The sequence below is a fragment of the Leptonotus elevatus genome, chromosome 19, assembly GCF_054856555.1.
Source record: "Leptonotus elevatus isolate MCC_2025b chromosome 19, RoL_Lele_1.0, whole genome shotgun sequence".
NCBI lineage: Eukaryota > Metazoa > Chordata > Actinopteri > Syngnathiformes > Syngnathidae > Leptonotus > Leptonotus elevatus.
Window position 1 is genome coordinate 7,028,971 of NC_141257.1, and position 17,521 is coordinate 7,046,491.

Consider the following 17,521-nt stretch of genomic DNA (forward strand, 5'->3'; position numbering starts at 1 on the left):
AGGTGGACGGCAAGATATTGGATGCAAGGTTAAAGAGAAATACACAAAAAAGCATGACATCACAATTCAATTTATATTATGTGACCGATGTAACCTGTAATAATGTGTCCGAAAGGGGGGAAAAAATGAATGAAACAAAAACAAAACAAAACAAGAATGTGAATGGGAAATGATTTGAGCGCTATAATCCCAATTCATAACATGCAAGTGCGCCCTCTAGTGGTTTTAAGAAGATTATGTTATGACATCAGAGCAGTCGAATTGGAGTGTTTTTGGAAAAATCCAATGATCCCAAAAATGCTAATCAAGTAGAATTTTTTTTGGGGGGTTGCAGAATAGCATCAGTGCATGCGTTGATTTTAGTATTTGCTTCATAAAGATGGAATGCAGGTACAAGAAGTGAATTAATGGAGAGGGTTAGATGAAATCACGATGAAGCCTTGATTTCAAAGACACATTACAGCGTCTCTTGTTCCACACCCATAATACTGATCATATATGATCAGTATTTTGACACCATACTCAATCAATTTGAATATCTTGGAAAAAATATTTTATAATTCAAAAAGTGAAACTATTACTACTTACCCATCCCTATATTTTTTTTAATACATAAATTACAAAGAGTTATATTACGTGTTAATCTGTAAAAGTTTCACTTTTTGAAATGATCTATTGAAAACAATTAACCGTTCTATAATATTCTTATTTATTGCGTTGGACCCGTACAATATTGAAATAACATGCACAACATATGATGCCAACAATCGCTTTTTTAAAATCCTATTGTTAAAATACACACTGTATGCATACATACTTTTTAAGTACGGCTTAATTGCAACACAATCCTGTGCAAGTGAGGGGAACTTATTTTAGAGCACACATTGAGAGGAGCCTGTGCTTGTTTAATAGTGTGAACAATTTACGGATTAAAGGGCAGCTGTTACATCCCAAGATAATGTTGATAAAGTGATACTTGAGACACACAATTAGCCTCTATGGAGGTGAAGGTGCATGTAGTAATTGATGGTAGTAGAGGACCACAAAAGGTCACAAGCTGATCTTCCTTCCAGTGAACTTTTGAACTTACATGGATGGAAGGCAACCTGAAAGTGCTCTGGGGCAGAAAGTGTTGATACAAAACTGTCAGAATTTTTTCTCCTGAGTTATTTCAAGAGAAATCCTTTAAGAAATGACGAGCGGGTTGTTGGTCTACGGACATCTCCTCTTTACGTTTCCTCACTCACCTCTCGCTAATCTCCTCGGCCCTCTGTCCGTTAAAGGGGTGGAATCCCACCCTCTGGGGAGACGCGGGGCTGCGGGGGGACGCCTGGCCGGATCGCACCAGAGAAGCCCTGCGGCTCCGCCTCCTCTCCAAACCGCTCCGCTTATCCCCGCCGCCGATGCTGGCTCGCCGGCGATCCCGTCGACCGGTTGGCGGAGGCTGGCTGTCGTCGTCGCCATCCTCGTGCCGGAGCGTGGACTGGCGGATAAATATTAATCAGCTGTTAAAAATAGGAGGAACACTTTTTGGGCTATTTTCCCCCACATTTAATTCATTCAAACCCAAAAACGTGTAAACACGTTTTTTTAATACTTTGTCCTTCACTCCCCAAAACGTATTTACATGTTTTTTGTATGTTTTATTTTTATTTTTACGCAAGAGCATACAGAAGGCTTTGATGCAGCTTCTGACATGAAAAGGTGGCTTAAAGCATTGGTAGTTATTACAAAAAACGGCCAGCAGGTGACAGCAGAGTATAAGAGATTAACCAGGGCCATGTTGCAACAAACAGGTTTGTGAAGAATAATGAAATTTAGCTATATTATAATGCTAATTTCTGCAAAACGGAAACAAAAACAACTTTTTTTTTCCCTCGTGAAAGAAGAGACTCTAATCTTTCTTTTGGTAAATTCCATGTTTTATAGCAATAGAACAGAATATTCTGTGGGCCTTGCAAAATCCGCCCAAATCCAGTAAAACAGCCGGGAGCGAAGGGGGTTGCTTCAGTGAAAATGGCTGGGAGTGAATGAGGTATCCAAACCTCATAAATGTTGAGCTGCTCAACCAAGTCCAGATCAGTGCCTTTTCGACTCAGGTGCCTCTGGGTTACCGTCTCCATTTCTTGCTCCTCCAGACCATCCACCATGTCGTAGAAGGAATCTTGGTCTGGTAAGGCCGCCAATGTCTGCCGAAACAATAAACACAAAGTTGATACAAATGCTTCTGTTGGTTAAAGCGTTTAGAGAGTCTCCAGTGTAGTACCCAGTTTTGCCACAACATGCTGGGCAGCACTGAGTCTACTCGGTGAGATAAAGAATAATTAAGAACAAGAAGAAGACACAGAGAAGGTTGCCAACGAAGCTCCACTACAAAAGTCATTAGTATCCTTGAATGACCTTATTGATTAGAGTCATGGCATAGACCAGCAGCTCTGTGTCAACGCCATCTTTCTCTTGTAAGATCTCCATGGCGTTGGACCACGCTTTGCTACCTGGACACACAAATTCAAATGCTAAACCACCTGGATGAATTTGTATGTGAACAGAATTCCAATTGACGGGTTTTAGTGCACCTCTTTTGGAATCCACCGTGGATATGGCTTCTATGAGAAGCGGCGCGTTGGACTCGGAGTACTCCACGAAGACCAGCAACAGTTTCATGGCTGTTTTTACCACCAGACGGAACTAGAAACCAGACAGAGATATATTTTTTTGGGACTATTTCTGTTAAACGTTTTGGATTTTTCAGGCTTTTCAGATGTTTTACTTTTGATCCGACAAGCGTGTAAAGCCACTCGATGGTCTCCGTGTGGCCGATGACGCCGTTCATCCCGTCCACATACAGCATGATCTGTCCCAGAGCTGTCAAACGCATGATAGCAAACACATTACAATAAACAAATCAACCGCCATGCCTGCAATTTTTGTATCTCATAATCTCCCTTAAATCTCTCAACACCGTCACACGTTCATTTGAAAAATTTCAAGCACATTTGAAGGATTCTGTCACGTTAACATAACATCACCTACACCTGTAAAAAAACACACCAACGATAGCACATGTTATAAAAATAACGTGAGTCATACGTGCCCCCTTGCTGCAGTGTTTTTATATCAGGGTGATTAATGGCAGGGGTGTTTCTCTCGGGGGACCGCAGACAACTGTTCTAAAGTGCACCGAGCCGCCCCGTGTTGTTTATCACATGGCTGCAACTGCTTGGAGTCATTAGGCTGATAATAGCAAACCAAAACACTCCCATCATCGCGTAAAGATGCTCCATCTAAGTATACAACTAGCAGGACTTTGCACAAGGCTAAAATTAAAACAAAAACTAAGAATACTTTTACGTACATTGTGGACTTTTTCCCCTTTGTGTTTTTGCCCTACTTTACTATCTTTCAGTGTACAGTAGTATATTGGTGTTACGATGTGTTCTAAATACCTCTTAATATGTAGTTCTGGTAGTTCTGGTCCGCTTCTGCGCCCACTTTAATGAGACACGTCAAGCCTTCAGCTATCACAAACTCATGGACCAGGTCTTTGTCATCCTAATGTACAGAAGATGGAAATTAAGATCCTATTTTTGTATACATTACACATCCATGCAATGATCAAATACACATTTTGCCCAATTGCATTGTTTCTCCCTCCCAGCAGGAGGCAGTAAAGTCCTTGTTTACAACAAACTGTCAAAATCAAGCGCAAGCTGTTCTACCCTTGTTAACCTTATGGCAAAAACAAGATCAGCAAGTTAATTATGTAACCAAATCCAAAAGATGCAGGCCACGCCCCAAAAACATGTAATGTTTTTTTTTTATCTTGTGCATTATTATGCATAGAGAAGATTAGGCTCAAAAGACTTGAAATACATCAATGTAATGAACCGGATATTGGAATACAATTTCAGTGTACTTATGAGTGGCATTCAATTTTATTTACAAATAAATCTTCATATGTGGTGTTGTTGTATTCCAAAATAGCACATACATTTATATACTGTAAGCACTGTATGGGAGAGAAAATACAAAGGCAATGGTAATGTACTACAAAAAGTAAATGAATTGGGACAGTCAGCAGCCATCTTGACAAGTTGGCACAATGGCAAAAAAAAAAAAGACACAAAAGCTTTCTTCTTTTATGATCTTACATCACACTTGCCTTTAGAAGAAAAACAAACATGTTGTATGTTGTGTAAGAGCTAACTATCCTTGACTCAACTGTTATGCTATCAAAACAAAGCATAGTGTTACCATTGCTTTACTAATCTTGTGAACTCAACAGAAACAAAAAAAAAATGCTACATCTCCTAGCAAGCGTTAGTTAGCTCGACCTTTATGCTATCACAACAACTTATGCTCCCAATTTGCTAGTATTGTGAACTGAGTAACAAAAACTGTTACATGCTAAATGCTAAGCTCTAATAGGTTTTGGTCATTGTACCTGAAAGACTTGCTTTAGCGAGAAAAGCGCCCGCCTCAAGTCGCGTCCATTGGAGTTATACAGTCTTTCTGCAAAGAGAGAGAAACATACATATGCTTTCATAGTTATTAAGATTTCATTAGGAATAGGCTTTACACATTTTATGAAAGAAAAAAAACTTCTAAATGAGCTTTTGACAATCAATTGAGTGGAGTTGAAGGACATCATCACACACATCAGTGCCCTGCTGGCCACTGGCACTGAACACGACACCGCACACTTTCGCCGGGTCCTCACCGGCCGTGCGGCACGTGTGAGACCTCTCACCCCCCCCCCCCCCCCTGTCTGTCTCACACGGACACACACTCACACACATGTGCACACGTACACGTTGCAGTAGTGATTAGAGTTGTAATGGAATGTTAATGAGCTGCTGGCTGGTGTTCAGCTGTGAGGTATTCAGGTCACGACGTGGAAAGTACTCGGGACCAAATGCTATAAGTGCTGATAACGCGGCAATTATACTTAACCTTGTCCATCTTCCAACATAAGAAAACATATTTATGACCTTGTTAACTGCACTCCATATCTGATGATGTATAAATCTTACATTTGTATGCTGATGTGAAATCCTTTGGACCATTACAAGGGGTCAGGGTTTTGCTAAAAGCATATGAAAGTGAGGGCACCCCTGATGTCGACCCCAGACGAGGGCGAGTAGGGCGGCGGCGTTGGCCTGTCTGTCTGGGGTTCAGTGGTAACAATCTCTGAAGTGAGGCTAACCCGTGGCCAGGGTCACAATCATTATCATTCCACACGAACAATTACGCGCCTGTCTGTCTCCCCAACGAAGCAACATTCATGAAATATGTCTGTCTATACAACAGTTAGCTGTGACCAAACAATTTGATTGGGCAAGAGACATTCCATGAGTGATGATAATATACAGACTTATGCTGCATTCGAAGAAAGTGGGAAGTCTTGACTTTTCTGACTTCAAACCAGGAAGTGTGTACGGGAACTTGCACAGACCGTGAATGGTAAAACACAATTTACTTGAGTATAAAATTCGATAGCTTTCTTCATTCATAACTATTCACACAACATACATGTCAGTATACTGCATGAAATTACTGAACTGCTTATGAAAAAAGATAAATACATGAATGAATCAAAATTGCGAGAAGGCAAGTTTGCTGGACGTCAAAACGTGTTTTGAGGACCAAAACAAAAAACAATTTATCACCATCCGCCATTTTGGTTGTTAACTTTCGCCTCGAATGCTTTCAGGTCGGAACTGGGAGAATCCAAGTGGGATAACTCCGACTTCCGACCTTCCTCGAATGCAGCATTAACACATTCTCTGCCTCACAGGTGTTCTAATCTGTTAATTTAGCCTACATTAAAAGTCAGTTAGCTAACAGAGGCTGTCAACAAGTTTGTGTTGCTAGGATGGACAGAAAAACATTTCATTCAAAGCATAAATGCTTGTCAAATGAGGACAAAGGCAAGAGAATAGCCCAGAAGTGTCACCACAAACCACCAGGTATGCTCATGTGATTAATTAGGAACAGACTCTCGGCCAGGATGCTAACATGGCTAACAAGTGCGGTCATTGTGTCGGTTAGCTTAATTAACTAATTTGTGTAACTTTTGAACGTCGTAGAGCTCGGCATTTAGGTGAAGTGGACTAATTGTCCAAAACACTCTGTGAAAGTGAAACAGCAATACAAGCTCCATTTGTTAGATTTTTGGCTAGTTAGCTCGCGATTAACTCCGTGGCTAACACCACAGTTTGCTGCTATCTGTGTTGTGGCCGAGTCAAATAAGTGATTAAGTAAACAAATGAATATTTTGGTTTTGTCACTTGTTCGTTATTACTGTTGGCTAATGAATATTGCTTGTAGAACGTGTGTGTATACAAGCAATATCACGCTTGAGGCCATGATGTCGCACCGTAAATCCTCACGGCTGTGATTTGGTCGACGGCACGAGGCCACGGGCTCCTTCTACTCCGTCTCATGTGATATTGCTTCAGTACTCCACAGCGGAGATGGAAACAGTCGCCAACATCATCAAACAATCAAAATGAGCTCTAAGAAGTGTCCAGCATACAAAAAATAATCGAGTCAGGCATGTGAGAACAAAATTAAACTGATTGTCAAGATAAAGGCAGCACGGTGAGGGTTGCGGTTATTAGCATGTCTGCCTTGCACTTTCGAAGTTCAATGTTTGAATCTAGGCCTTTCTGTAGGGATCTTGTGTGGGTTTTCCGGCACGACAGGTTTATTGAAGACTCTAAATTGCTGCATCAGATGTGTGTGTGTGAATGCTTTACATTGAGACACTTTACACTCACTGGCCACAATCCAATGAGTCCCGACACAGTATCCTATGGTTTTAATGGGCACTGCCATAAAGCTGTTAATTAAATGTTTATTATAGTGGGTGTCAAATACATTTTGTCAAAATGCACTGCATCATATACGCCAATATTTTTTCCCTCTCCTATAGCTAAATAAGGAAACATAGTACTAGATTGAAGTGCCGTTTAGAACAGTAAAATGTTGCCATACAAAAACACATACTCCCTGTTTTCCATTCTAAGATGCTTATGGCAGCCAGGATTATAGGTCAAACTACCACCCTGTTTTGTTATCCACTTTATAATGTGATCTTTTCCTTATGGGCACTATAAAACCTTGCCTGCGCCGCTTTTATGGCTTCGCTGCCACCATTTCAGTTTCCTTTCAAATCAAAGCCAGCAACACTGTCTGGGCCACTGGATCACACTTAGAACCACACAAAGAACCTCGAGCGACAACCATGTTCGCTCACCAAGCTGTCAGGGTAACCTTTTACTTCAACATCTGCTGCCCATCAGAGGCATGTCAGCATCTGTGATAAGGTTGAAACGTGGCCTAATTTATTGTGGCGTATGAGACTTGCACTGAGGTTCAGAAAATCGAAAATTAGGTCATGTCAAGATCTAATCTGTAGGTGTTACAGCAGCTTTCTGTAGCACAGGTGTGAATTGACAGGTTCATCAACATACTTGGAGATGAACAGTTAATTAGAACCGTTTTTTTTTTTTTTTTTTTTTTACTCTGGCGTAAGACTGGAATTCCAATAACTCACAAACTAGGCACGTCTTAAGATAGATGAAGACAAATGCTTCCAGTTGTTGAGGGAGAGAGAAGAGGAAGGAAAGAAAAAAACAAAAACAAAACAAAGCCACGGCGTTCCAAGCGAAGAGTTGGCTGTCCACGTGTCCTACACAGACCAGGCTCTCATTTTCCCCCGGCCACGCGTTTTATTATTGTCATAAGGAAACCTGAAACACTGGCTGGGATGTGTCATTGTGGCTTGTACTTGTACTCGAGCGCTGTCTGTGCACGCAGCGTGTGGATGCAGACTGGATGACACGTTTTCAGTTCAAACTTTTACTGTCCTCTTTTCTTTTTTTTCTTTTTTTTTGAAAGGACACACAGTCCTTCATCCTGACCTCACAGGCGCTGCATTGTGGCAGCCTCAGCACATTTAATCCCATATTCCACCTTAAAATAGATTTTATAAAGGCAAGAGAAAAAAAAATAAAAACCGCAATGAGCTGTTATTGTTTTATTATAAACGTCTGCAAGGCCATTTTCCCTCAAATAGTGCACAGGGGGTATTTTTTGCTCAACTGTTGTTGAGTAAAAACAAATGTATTTAAGAGGAGGTGGAGCAAGACATTTCTGTCTGTTGATTGGTTGTTTTTTGTTTTATTGGAATGATCTGACTTACTGTTTATATATTATCATATGTAACATATATTACTTTTCATGTATTTTACATAATCATGACTAAGGTGTCAATCTTTGCCAACAGCGGTGCACGAGGCTAGTAAGCAAAAAGCAGAGCTAGGCGACCTCAGGCAGCTGAAAGGATTCAGAAGTGACGTGGAATTAGCAACATTAATGCTCGGCAGGTACGTTCATCACCAATTGATTGTTCATTCCAAAAAAATACTACTTAAAACCAAAGTAGCAGCTGTGGCTAACTAGCATTGGGTTGTTTACAGTGCTAATGCTAGCTTAGTATTGATAGGCTGCTATTTTGTTGACGCTAGATTCTCTGCGACTTTTATGACTATGCGCTTTCATAATCGCATGCCATTATGAATGGACGTGTTTGAGAATTGTGATTGTGCACATTTGGGATGGCTTTGGTCAGAGAGTCTGGGAGGGGATTAGTGAAGTGTGGCTAAATCAAAATCTCGCTCGCACTATTAAGAATGCACACTCCCCCCCTTCTAAATCATACTGTAGGTCAAAAAGCATTCTCACACTAAAGAGTATATCACTGACCCCCCCCCCCCCCCCAATTCATTTACAGTTGTTTGTCATGTGGATGGATCAGTGGGAGTGTCCTCGGCACAGAGGGTTTCCCCCACACTGGATTCTTCCTACTACCGGTAAGTCGCTCAGGAGTGCTGAGATCCCTCCTTCTTCCGCCATAAAGAGATTAGCACTGTGACCCTTCAGCTTTGACTAATCCCTCAACATTTTACTTAGCATCTCCTCACAGATTTCACACAAGTCAACTCAGGCTGACATTATAGGCCTGAGTATCACAGCGACGACGCATTTGCGATACGTTAGTCAAGTGAAGAACAAAATCGGTCCCCAAATGGCATTAGCCATCGTAGTTAGCATTGCAGATCTAATAGTAGCCTAGAGAGTCTGCTTTGACGGGAAAACTGCCATCAAATTCAGCTTATTAAATAAACCTAAGCAAATTGGAAAGGTACTGACAGCAAGACAAACAAAATCATACACTCCATCTGATTGACAACTGAGGTCAATATCGTCATCTTTGTTTGGCCACATGAGTGCCAGGGTCAACCAAGGGTAACATTATTCACAGTGGCACAACTGTCAGTGGGTCAAGCTTGAAAGGGGTGCATCATAGCTGGCGGTCCCCACTGTTTAAGCTCAGCTAAAACCGCTGACGTGTTTCTTGAGGATTTAGTAGCACCCCTAAAAAAAACAACAGCCCCCACCCGGCTGTGTGGGCCAATCAGTCAGTTGGCTCTTAAACTAGGTCTTCAGCGGCCTCTAAAATAAAGACGTGAGAGGAGCATGGGGTGTAATGGCACGCTGGGAGGCTTCATTTAGGCTCACAAGTGTCAGTATGTCATGCTATATATATAGCCAGGTTGGGTATCACACACACTGTAACATGGACAGTATTTTTTTGTTGTTGCTGTCAGGTCATCAATTGAGGCCTTGTACACTATCAAGTAAGAATGACGCTACCATAATGAGACAGTTCCACAACAGTGGATTACTTATGCATCAATAAAATAAAATTGAAATAATGTGTCATTAGTGTGACTTTCTTACAGATCGATCAATTATGAATAGAGAATGTAAGTGGTTCACAGTAAGAGCCCAGAGGTACACCATCGTTACAGGAGATTTTGAATAATGGATTATTCAACTAAATATTTTTGAATGGCTGCTTTTGGAGGATCACTTCAAATGTTCTTGGGGGATCAGATTATTGCTGTGTCAAAGTACAGCTAGGACTGCATGTTCATGACTGTGTAGTTTAGAGGGGGAACAAAAAAATAGCCCATCAATCTCTCAGAGGCTAATACAGTTTGGATAATAATGGTCGATTACATTCTCATGTCAAAAGCGAGGCAGAAAGGAACATTTGGCAGGCCGTGACGACGAAACTGCTGAGGACAACTTTGTTATTTTGCGACTGTCTATTTTCTCTCTGTTGGTCTTGGCCCACGAGGAGGAGCGCTGGAAGCTGCTGATGGTGCGGATGACGATCGAGAGCCCATGAATTTTGAGTGTGTGTGCACTGTAAGACCTCCAATGTTTTCCTGTGGGATATATGTGACTAGATGTAACCAGAGTTTGTGCAAATGTCCACATACAGTAAGTGTGAATTTGTTGTTTGTCTATATGAGGAGGCCCTAATGACGACAAACTGTTTATGATTTCTGACCTTGGAACTATTTCCCATGGGAAATTAAATCGGTTCCAAAATCCTCCTTGAACAGATGTTGTCAACCTTCAAGTCTCCGCTGTATTAAAAATAGAATTCCAACCCTTGGCGAAGTTATTGAATACCGTCATCATACCATGGCTCACCTCACCTAATTAGATGAAATTTGCAACTCATCGGTGATTGTGGGAACTGCGCCGAGCTCCCTCCCAGATTTTGGTGTGCACGTGTGAAACAAGCGCTGAGTGTTTTCCCTTAAACAACCCCCACCCACCCTTTGTCATTTCCTCTCACGCCCTCTCTCACTTCTCACGCTCGCTCGCTCGCCGTCATTGTTAATTGACTGGCCTCTGCGTGCATGTGCGGTGACGTTGCATGGCGGACAAACAACAGAGAAAATTAGAGACAAGATCAGGGATTAGACCCTGAAAGGCGGAACACATCATCCTTTGCAATATATTTGAATTCAGATTGATGTCAAAACAGAATTGGAAATTAACGGTACTCTATTTTAGTAAATTGGCTGGTGCAAGAAATAAATGGCGCTTGTATATGACAAATTACAACCGTAGATGTAAAGAATAAAACCATGGATGCATCACGATTTGATTTCATGTTTCAATGCCCATTGACATTCTGTTCAATCTAGTGTGTTTGTGTCTTGGCCACCAGGTGGCAGTGTAATAAAGGCATACAAAATACATAAAGAAGAGTTTCACATCTACGTGACTCTGTAAACTGGATTGAAGTCAAACCAAAAATTTGCTTTATAATTTCACTTTCCATTCAAAGGGGCGGCCATTTTGTCCCTTGCTGTCGACTGAAAATGACATCACAGTTGCTCAGGTAACAACCAATCACGGTTCAGCTTGTTAACTGTGATCAGTCGACCACCCCCTGAAATGAATAAAAATGGGTAGATTTTGCTGCTTAATTCATATTCCACAAATGCAATATTAATCAGAATGCCGTGTTTAGACTAGTTGGGGGCGCATACAAAATGCTATTGTAGTGAAAATGTTTGGGTTGACTTCTCTGAAAGGTTTTAATCACAGAAACATTGATGCTAGTTTTGTTAGCCTTGCATTGTGTGTTAACATTATGTTCGTGGACTTTCGTAACTTATTTGGTTTAGTTAAATATCCAACGTGTGATTCAGTTTCGTTTCTGGTTGAACTTTAACTGTTAATGGCAATAAAGCCATTAACGTAAGCACTTGGCCTATTTTTTGAAGAATTATTGTCTTATATGGTGCTTGGTGTTCACTCCACCATTTAGTGTGCTGACGATGAAGTTCACAAGTCTGTCAGTCTGTGTTCACAAGTCAGGTTCACCTTGTATGTCATGCTTCCTGTAGTGTTTTTTTTAATATTTGGGAGTACTTCTGTGATTTTGTTTTTGTTGTCTAAATACTTAAGTCAATCCCATAGCTAGTGCTCCACCACAGCCAAACAAAACAAAACCCTGACACAACTTCATGCCGAGCAATATTATCTTTAAGAAGCTGAATTTATGATATGCGCGCAAATTATATGACACAGCAGTTACCAAGTGTTTGTATTGGACCAAGAGTGTGGTTTCCTGTTCCATTGGGTCCCGAGCCAGAGAACTCATACGAATGTCTACATTAAGGAGGACAGCAAGGAACGATCCCGTCTTTACGTATTTCTTTACATTCTGCAATGTCTGGCAGGTGCGTCTCCCTCTTGTTTTGTCTTCCATGTGTGTTTCCTCTCCTGATTCACCAGTTTTCCCTGGAACGCACCTCCCCCCCCCCCCTCTCTCCATTTCACTCTTCTCACAAAGCCCCTAAATTCATCATCCCTTAAAATATAAAAAAAAAAAAACTACTGGATCGGACCCCAAGCTCGCAGATTCTCCCGCGCGTGCTCGGCATGTTTAGCTTGTGGTGATCCTAATGTTTTATTGCATTATGTAATCGTTGGAAAATGATTAAAACAGATGAGCCAGAGGTTTGCGGAGGCGCGCTCAGTGGCTATAAGCAAAAATGCAGACTTTGCAGTTAAACACACACATGCAGCTGAGCACACATTCACACATGGAGTGATATACGCGTATAGTAGTGTATATTCTTCCATACAATGTGGATCCTGGTTTGAAAACCTCAAGTTTGGGCCTTTGGCTTTCATTGTCTTAAATCTTCGCTCCAGTGGCGCAAGAAGATTTTTTTTTTTTACAAATATATTTTTAAACCGTTGCATGCAGTGACAGTCAACAACAATCGCTCACCGAGGTGTTTTTATAACAAATGGATGGTGGGTCACCAACCACTTAGGTAATCTTCATACCAGGAAAACTACAACCCTCCATCATACTGTGCGGTGTGCTTTTTTTAAATTCCTATTTGTCTTCTCACGGCAAGTTAAATTAATTTTTTGGAATAGTATCTATAGTAAAGGCAACAACGTAGAACAGAATTTTTCACATTCTGTCTCATGGTTATGTAACACGTTTGTATAGTAGTCTTGTTGTTAGGCGGAGTTAATAGGTGCCCCAAAGGCCAATGACAATTGCATATTCCCGCCATGCCTCCTAGGCTGAATGACAAAAATAGAAAGTCAGACATACAGTCAAAGGAAAGTACTCCAAAGTACAACCAAATGGATTTTGATATTGACTCTGTATTCAATAAAAAGTGCATATTGGAAAGAGGAAAAAACAGTGTCAGTGGCTGGTTCTGATGGTGACACTGAGTCACTAGTCGTGCTGCCCACTTATTTTACACAGGCTATTATTTTTCCGGTGCGTGCATTGAGGCTTAGGAGAGCTCACCCCAAAGAGCCGCAGCACAACAGTTGGACTGCTCATGTTTGTCACCATAACTGCAGGCTTGGGAAAACCCTGCCACATCTACAGCAAGCACAACACAACACAACACTTTTGCTGTGCTGTAGTTGACATTTATTCACTTTGACATTTAGGAAAACAATGCACGTTTGATGTCTGTTTCATTTTTTTTATTTAAAATGTGTCATTAATGGCAGAGATTTAAGAACACTGTCATATGAGCTTAAAGTCAGAGAAGGCACATAGCCAGCAGCAGCGGGTCAGATACACGTTTGGTGCTTTTGAGCTACTGCTGAATTATTCCACGACTTCCACCACTTTGCACCTCCGTCCATAATACCTCACCAGCTCCACATCTCCCACAGCAGCAGTGAGCCATGACTCATGTGGGCTCTTGCTGTCGGCGGTGAGGGTAAAGGGGAAACTATGCGAGCGATTTTCCCTGTATTTGCTTCTTGCTGTGACCGAAGATGAGGGTGTCCTCGATTCTGATTTGTAGGAAAAACGCACTGAGAAATACCTTTTGTTGACGCACACGAGCATGACTTTTTGAGCCGTAGTCACAGGTGAGCAAAAGTGTAAGTGTAAATAGAGATATAGCCAGAAAAAGTTAGGCAGACTGTACACTTTTCTCAATAACTATCTTACTCTACAAAAGAATGTCCCGTGACAATGTACAGTAGGAACATTGCTGGTGTGTGGGTAGCACATATTTAACACTTTTGACAACTGCCAAACAAATTATGAAGATCTTCCTACCAATTCATTTCCCACTCAGTGACAGCGTGAATGTTTATGTGAATGGTTGTCTCATTATATGTCTTGTGATCGACTTGTGACTAGTCCAGGGTGTATCAGCTGGCATAGAATGCAGCTCTCCGTAACCCTGACAGGATAAGCGGTAAGCTATTAAAGATGGATGGATGGATTTGTGATGCTAATGCTAAAAACAATGCTAACAACAAAGCAGCAGGCTTCCCTTGTTATTTGTGTCTTGATTTGTGCCGAAAAGGTGAAGAAAGAAGATACAAAGGTATTTTAACTAGCAACAACATCTGAACATATAATGGTAACTTTCTTTCAGTTATTCATGTCGCGATTGACTGAATTTCCAGTCAAGGTCAAGGGCTGACAAACGTCATATGACTTAACAACACCTGATGATCCTTGAAATTCGTTGTAAATCTGGTTTGATGCTGTCTAAATTTGAATGATAGTAGAGTAGTAGAGTTCTGCTCAAGCATGGTACGCGTTGGCCTGAGAAACCCTGATCTGGCTTGCATTTGTGTATGTGTGGGCCAGATGGTGACAGCTACATAAGCTATGCGCTTTAAATAGCATCACACCAACAAGCCCAACCCCCCTATGACATTAACAAAGATGAGGTACGTAATATAGAAACAAATGACAACCGTGGTTTTGTGTAATTCCTATTTAATTGGGGATTGTTGTCAGTCTGCGAATGCTGTCTTCGGAACCCCACCATTAGGTTGTCAAAAGTGGTAAAATACGGCTGAGTTATTTCGGTAGCCTTCACAATTTTAGACAACGGAACCCCCCAAAATTGCATACTGTATCAAATTGAACTGAACTATACCGTTTAACGGAAACAAGCCTCTAGAGTGTGTTATTGCAGGGCAGCCTTTCAGCTCGGCCGTAATGTGTCTGGACCTTAATGACTGCAAAGCCACAGATGTCCTGTTCAACTGCCCCCTCCTAGCTTAGCCATCGCCAAACATTATCTCCCTGTCACACCATGCCATTGCCAGGCCTTATCTCCCGCAGCCTGCACAGTAAATCGCTGTTCGAACCAGCTGTTTTCTCAACTTGCATCTCAAAGCCAGACTGCACTATACAACTGCACCCCTGCTGGCATAGAAACAGCCACTTGTCACTGGACCACCAAGTCATTTGAGACTGTAGAGTTTATTTACTGGGATTGTGATTTACTCCACTTCAATATCTAAAAGCATAGTTTAGTTTCCAAAGCCAAGTGACATGGGATTGAACGGAAGCCAGAACACGGGCATGGCCTTTTGTTTTACCTGCTGCACTACTCTCATTAGTCTGGCATACCTGTCAAATACCATAGCCGCTCCATTTTTGATCACTCAAACCAAGAGTAATTGCTGCATGTAGGAATTCGGGCCACAAGGAAAAAAACTTCCCAAAATAGCTTTAAATGAATGGCAATACTTAAAGATTTTTGATTGACTCTCAATACAGCATTCCAGAAATTTCTGACCCCGAAGTATGACAAGTCAAAGTCAAAGTTGAGACTGCATAGCTGCGGAAATCTGACATCACACAGTAAAGGCAGCGCCCACTTAACCACAGAGAGACTATAACAGACTACATCAATTGTATGCATTGGTTGCTTTTGGGGTCAGCTCGGTAGCCGAGCGGTTAGTGCGTCTGACTCAAAATTCTGAGGTCCGGGGGTTGAATCTCTGCTCTGGCATTCTGGTGTTTGCATGTTCTCCTAATGCTTGCATGAGTTTTCTCAAGGTACCTTAGCCTTCCTCCAACATTCCAGAACTGCCATGTTAGGTTCATTTAAGCCTCTAAGTTGTCCATATGTAGGTGTGAATGTGAGTAAGACTGGTTGTTTGTCTAAAGGCGCCCGGCGAACGAGTCCAGGGTGTACCCGCCTCTCGTCCATATTCAGATGGGATAGTCTAGCTCACCGGTGACTCTAATAAGAATTAGGGGCATACAAAAATGTAAAGATGGATATTTTCATTTTGGATAACCTGTAAGAATCTACATGTTCTCTGTTTACATTTGACTGGAACGTGAGTTGGTATCCTGTAACCTCTAAGAGGGATATTTCGGACTTTACAGCTTTGTTTTGTCTCTTAGTGCACCGAATGACGTGTCTGATATGTACAGTATTTCAGCTATTGCAAATTAAGATTGATCAATCAATTTTTTATTCCGCTTGTCCCCATTAAGGTTGAGCTTGAGTCTATCCAAGCTGACTTTGGGTGAGAGGAGGAGTACCACTGGTCAAGGCACATATCGACATAGAAGGATTTGCCATTGAAATCGTTCCCATTTTTTCTTAAAAATGTTGTTGGATTCAAGCTTGATCCTGTATTACGCAAAATCGAAACATTATGCTACCTTCGTCACGTTTCTGTTATGTCAACACTTTCTAAAGATAAAGTGTCCTCTGCCATTCAACCCCCACCCGTCATTCCGGAACCACCTCTCTCCACCCGTCTGCTTTTAGGCCTGCAACGACTCCACTACCATTCGACAGCTAAAATTAACCTTTAAACAGGAGGTTGTGGCACTCTAATGCGAATGCAGACCGCAGGATTATCTGAGGGAGAGCGGGCCTTTCAATAGACACAGAGACAAAGAACGATGCTTCTCATACTTTAAGTCTTTTCAACCTGACGACTAAAGATCGGATTCTGCCATTTGACCTGAATCCAAGCAAATACTGATTCTTTGCTAATCAAAAACACGACCCGGGTGAGATTACAAATATCTTAAATGAATTGATCCTTTCCTGTGATTTAATCATACATCAGTCCGTGCACAAGCAAGCGTAAAAGCAATACACCGTAGACTGATTCTGCAAGCAATCTCAGTATTTGATTGTGACGGACTTTTTTATTTAGTGGATACAATTCTGACCACTACTCAAGCGATTTGAAGGTCAAGACCTCGGAAGGATTAGAGAGCGTAAAAGAAGTAGATGAGTAGATAACTGAGCCAGAGGGCGGGGTAACTGGTCCGTAGGTCTCTAAAGTCAACAGACCACGTTACACTGGTCGTAAGTCTGTTTACTGCAGCAGAATTAGGAAACTGCTACTGTACAGCTTTGACTCCAGCTGGCCAAAATCTGTCCTGCTAAAACCTAGATGGGGGGCCAAAGTGGTCCTCATCAAGGTTTGTTGTTGACAACGCTGATGATAGCTCGAGACATTTCTAGGAAGCAAGTGTTTATGTCATACTGAAAGAAAGAAAGCACAATGTTGGTTTCCCTAAAGCCGAGATATGCAATGTGTAATCCCCCATAAGGGCATGTGCACTGTAGTAGTGTAAGAAAGGGATTTAGCCAACAACGCCAATCCTTACGCTCAATCAACCCCAGCAGAGAGGCTGTCATATAAATGTGTCTTGTTCACTAAGGCTTTACTTGTTGTTTGGACATGCTTATTTGCAACAGGTTGCAGGTTTCTTATCAATATTGTGAAGCTCCCATCCTGTTAATATGCAGTGAGCCGTGTCTACATTTGTGGTTTGGTAGTCGAAAAAAAAAAATTTAAC

General features: G+C 41.6%; 1 protein-coding gene and 1 long non-coding RNA gene across 7 annotated transcripts in view; one reads left to right on the forward strand and one right to left on the reverse strand.

Moving 5' to 3' along the window:
• Positions 1–17,521, reverse strand: part of fhod3a (formin homology 2 domain containing 3a) — a 44,417-nt gene that overhangs the window by 14,751 nt on the left and 12,145 nt on the right. For all 6 annotated transcript variants that reach the window (XM_086062566.1, XM_086062563.1, XM_086062565.1 and 3 more), the window contains exons 4-10: positions 4,445–4,512; positions 3,447–3,552; positions 2,771–2,865; positions 2,577–2,688; positions 2,401–2,495; positions 2,046–2,189; positions 1,248–1,483 (exon numbers count right to left, since the gene is read on the reverse strand). In XM_086062566.1, coding sequence (XP_085918692.1) covers positions 1,248–1,483; positions 2,046–2,189; positions 2,401–2,495; positions 2,577–2,688; positions 2,771–2,865; positions 3,447–3,552; positions 4,445–4,512 — 856 coding nt within the window. The remainder of the gene's footprint in view (positions 1–1,247; positions 1,484–2,045; positions 2,190–2,400; positions 2,496–2,576; positions 2,689–2,770; positions 2,866–3,446; positions 3,553–4,444; positions 4,513–17,521) is intronic.
• Positions 5,686–9,216, forward strand: LOC147157681 (uncharacterized). Its single transcript, XR_015091468.1, has 3 exons — positions 5,686–5,969; positions 8,294–8,393; positions 8,801–9,216. It is a non-coding gene; the product is annotated as an uncharacterized LOC147157681 (long non-coding RNA).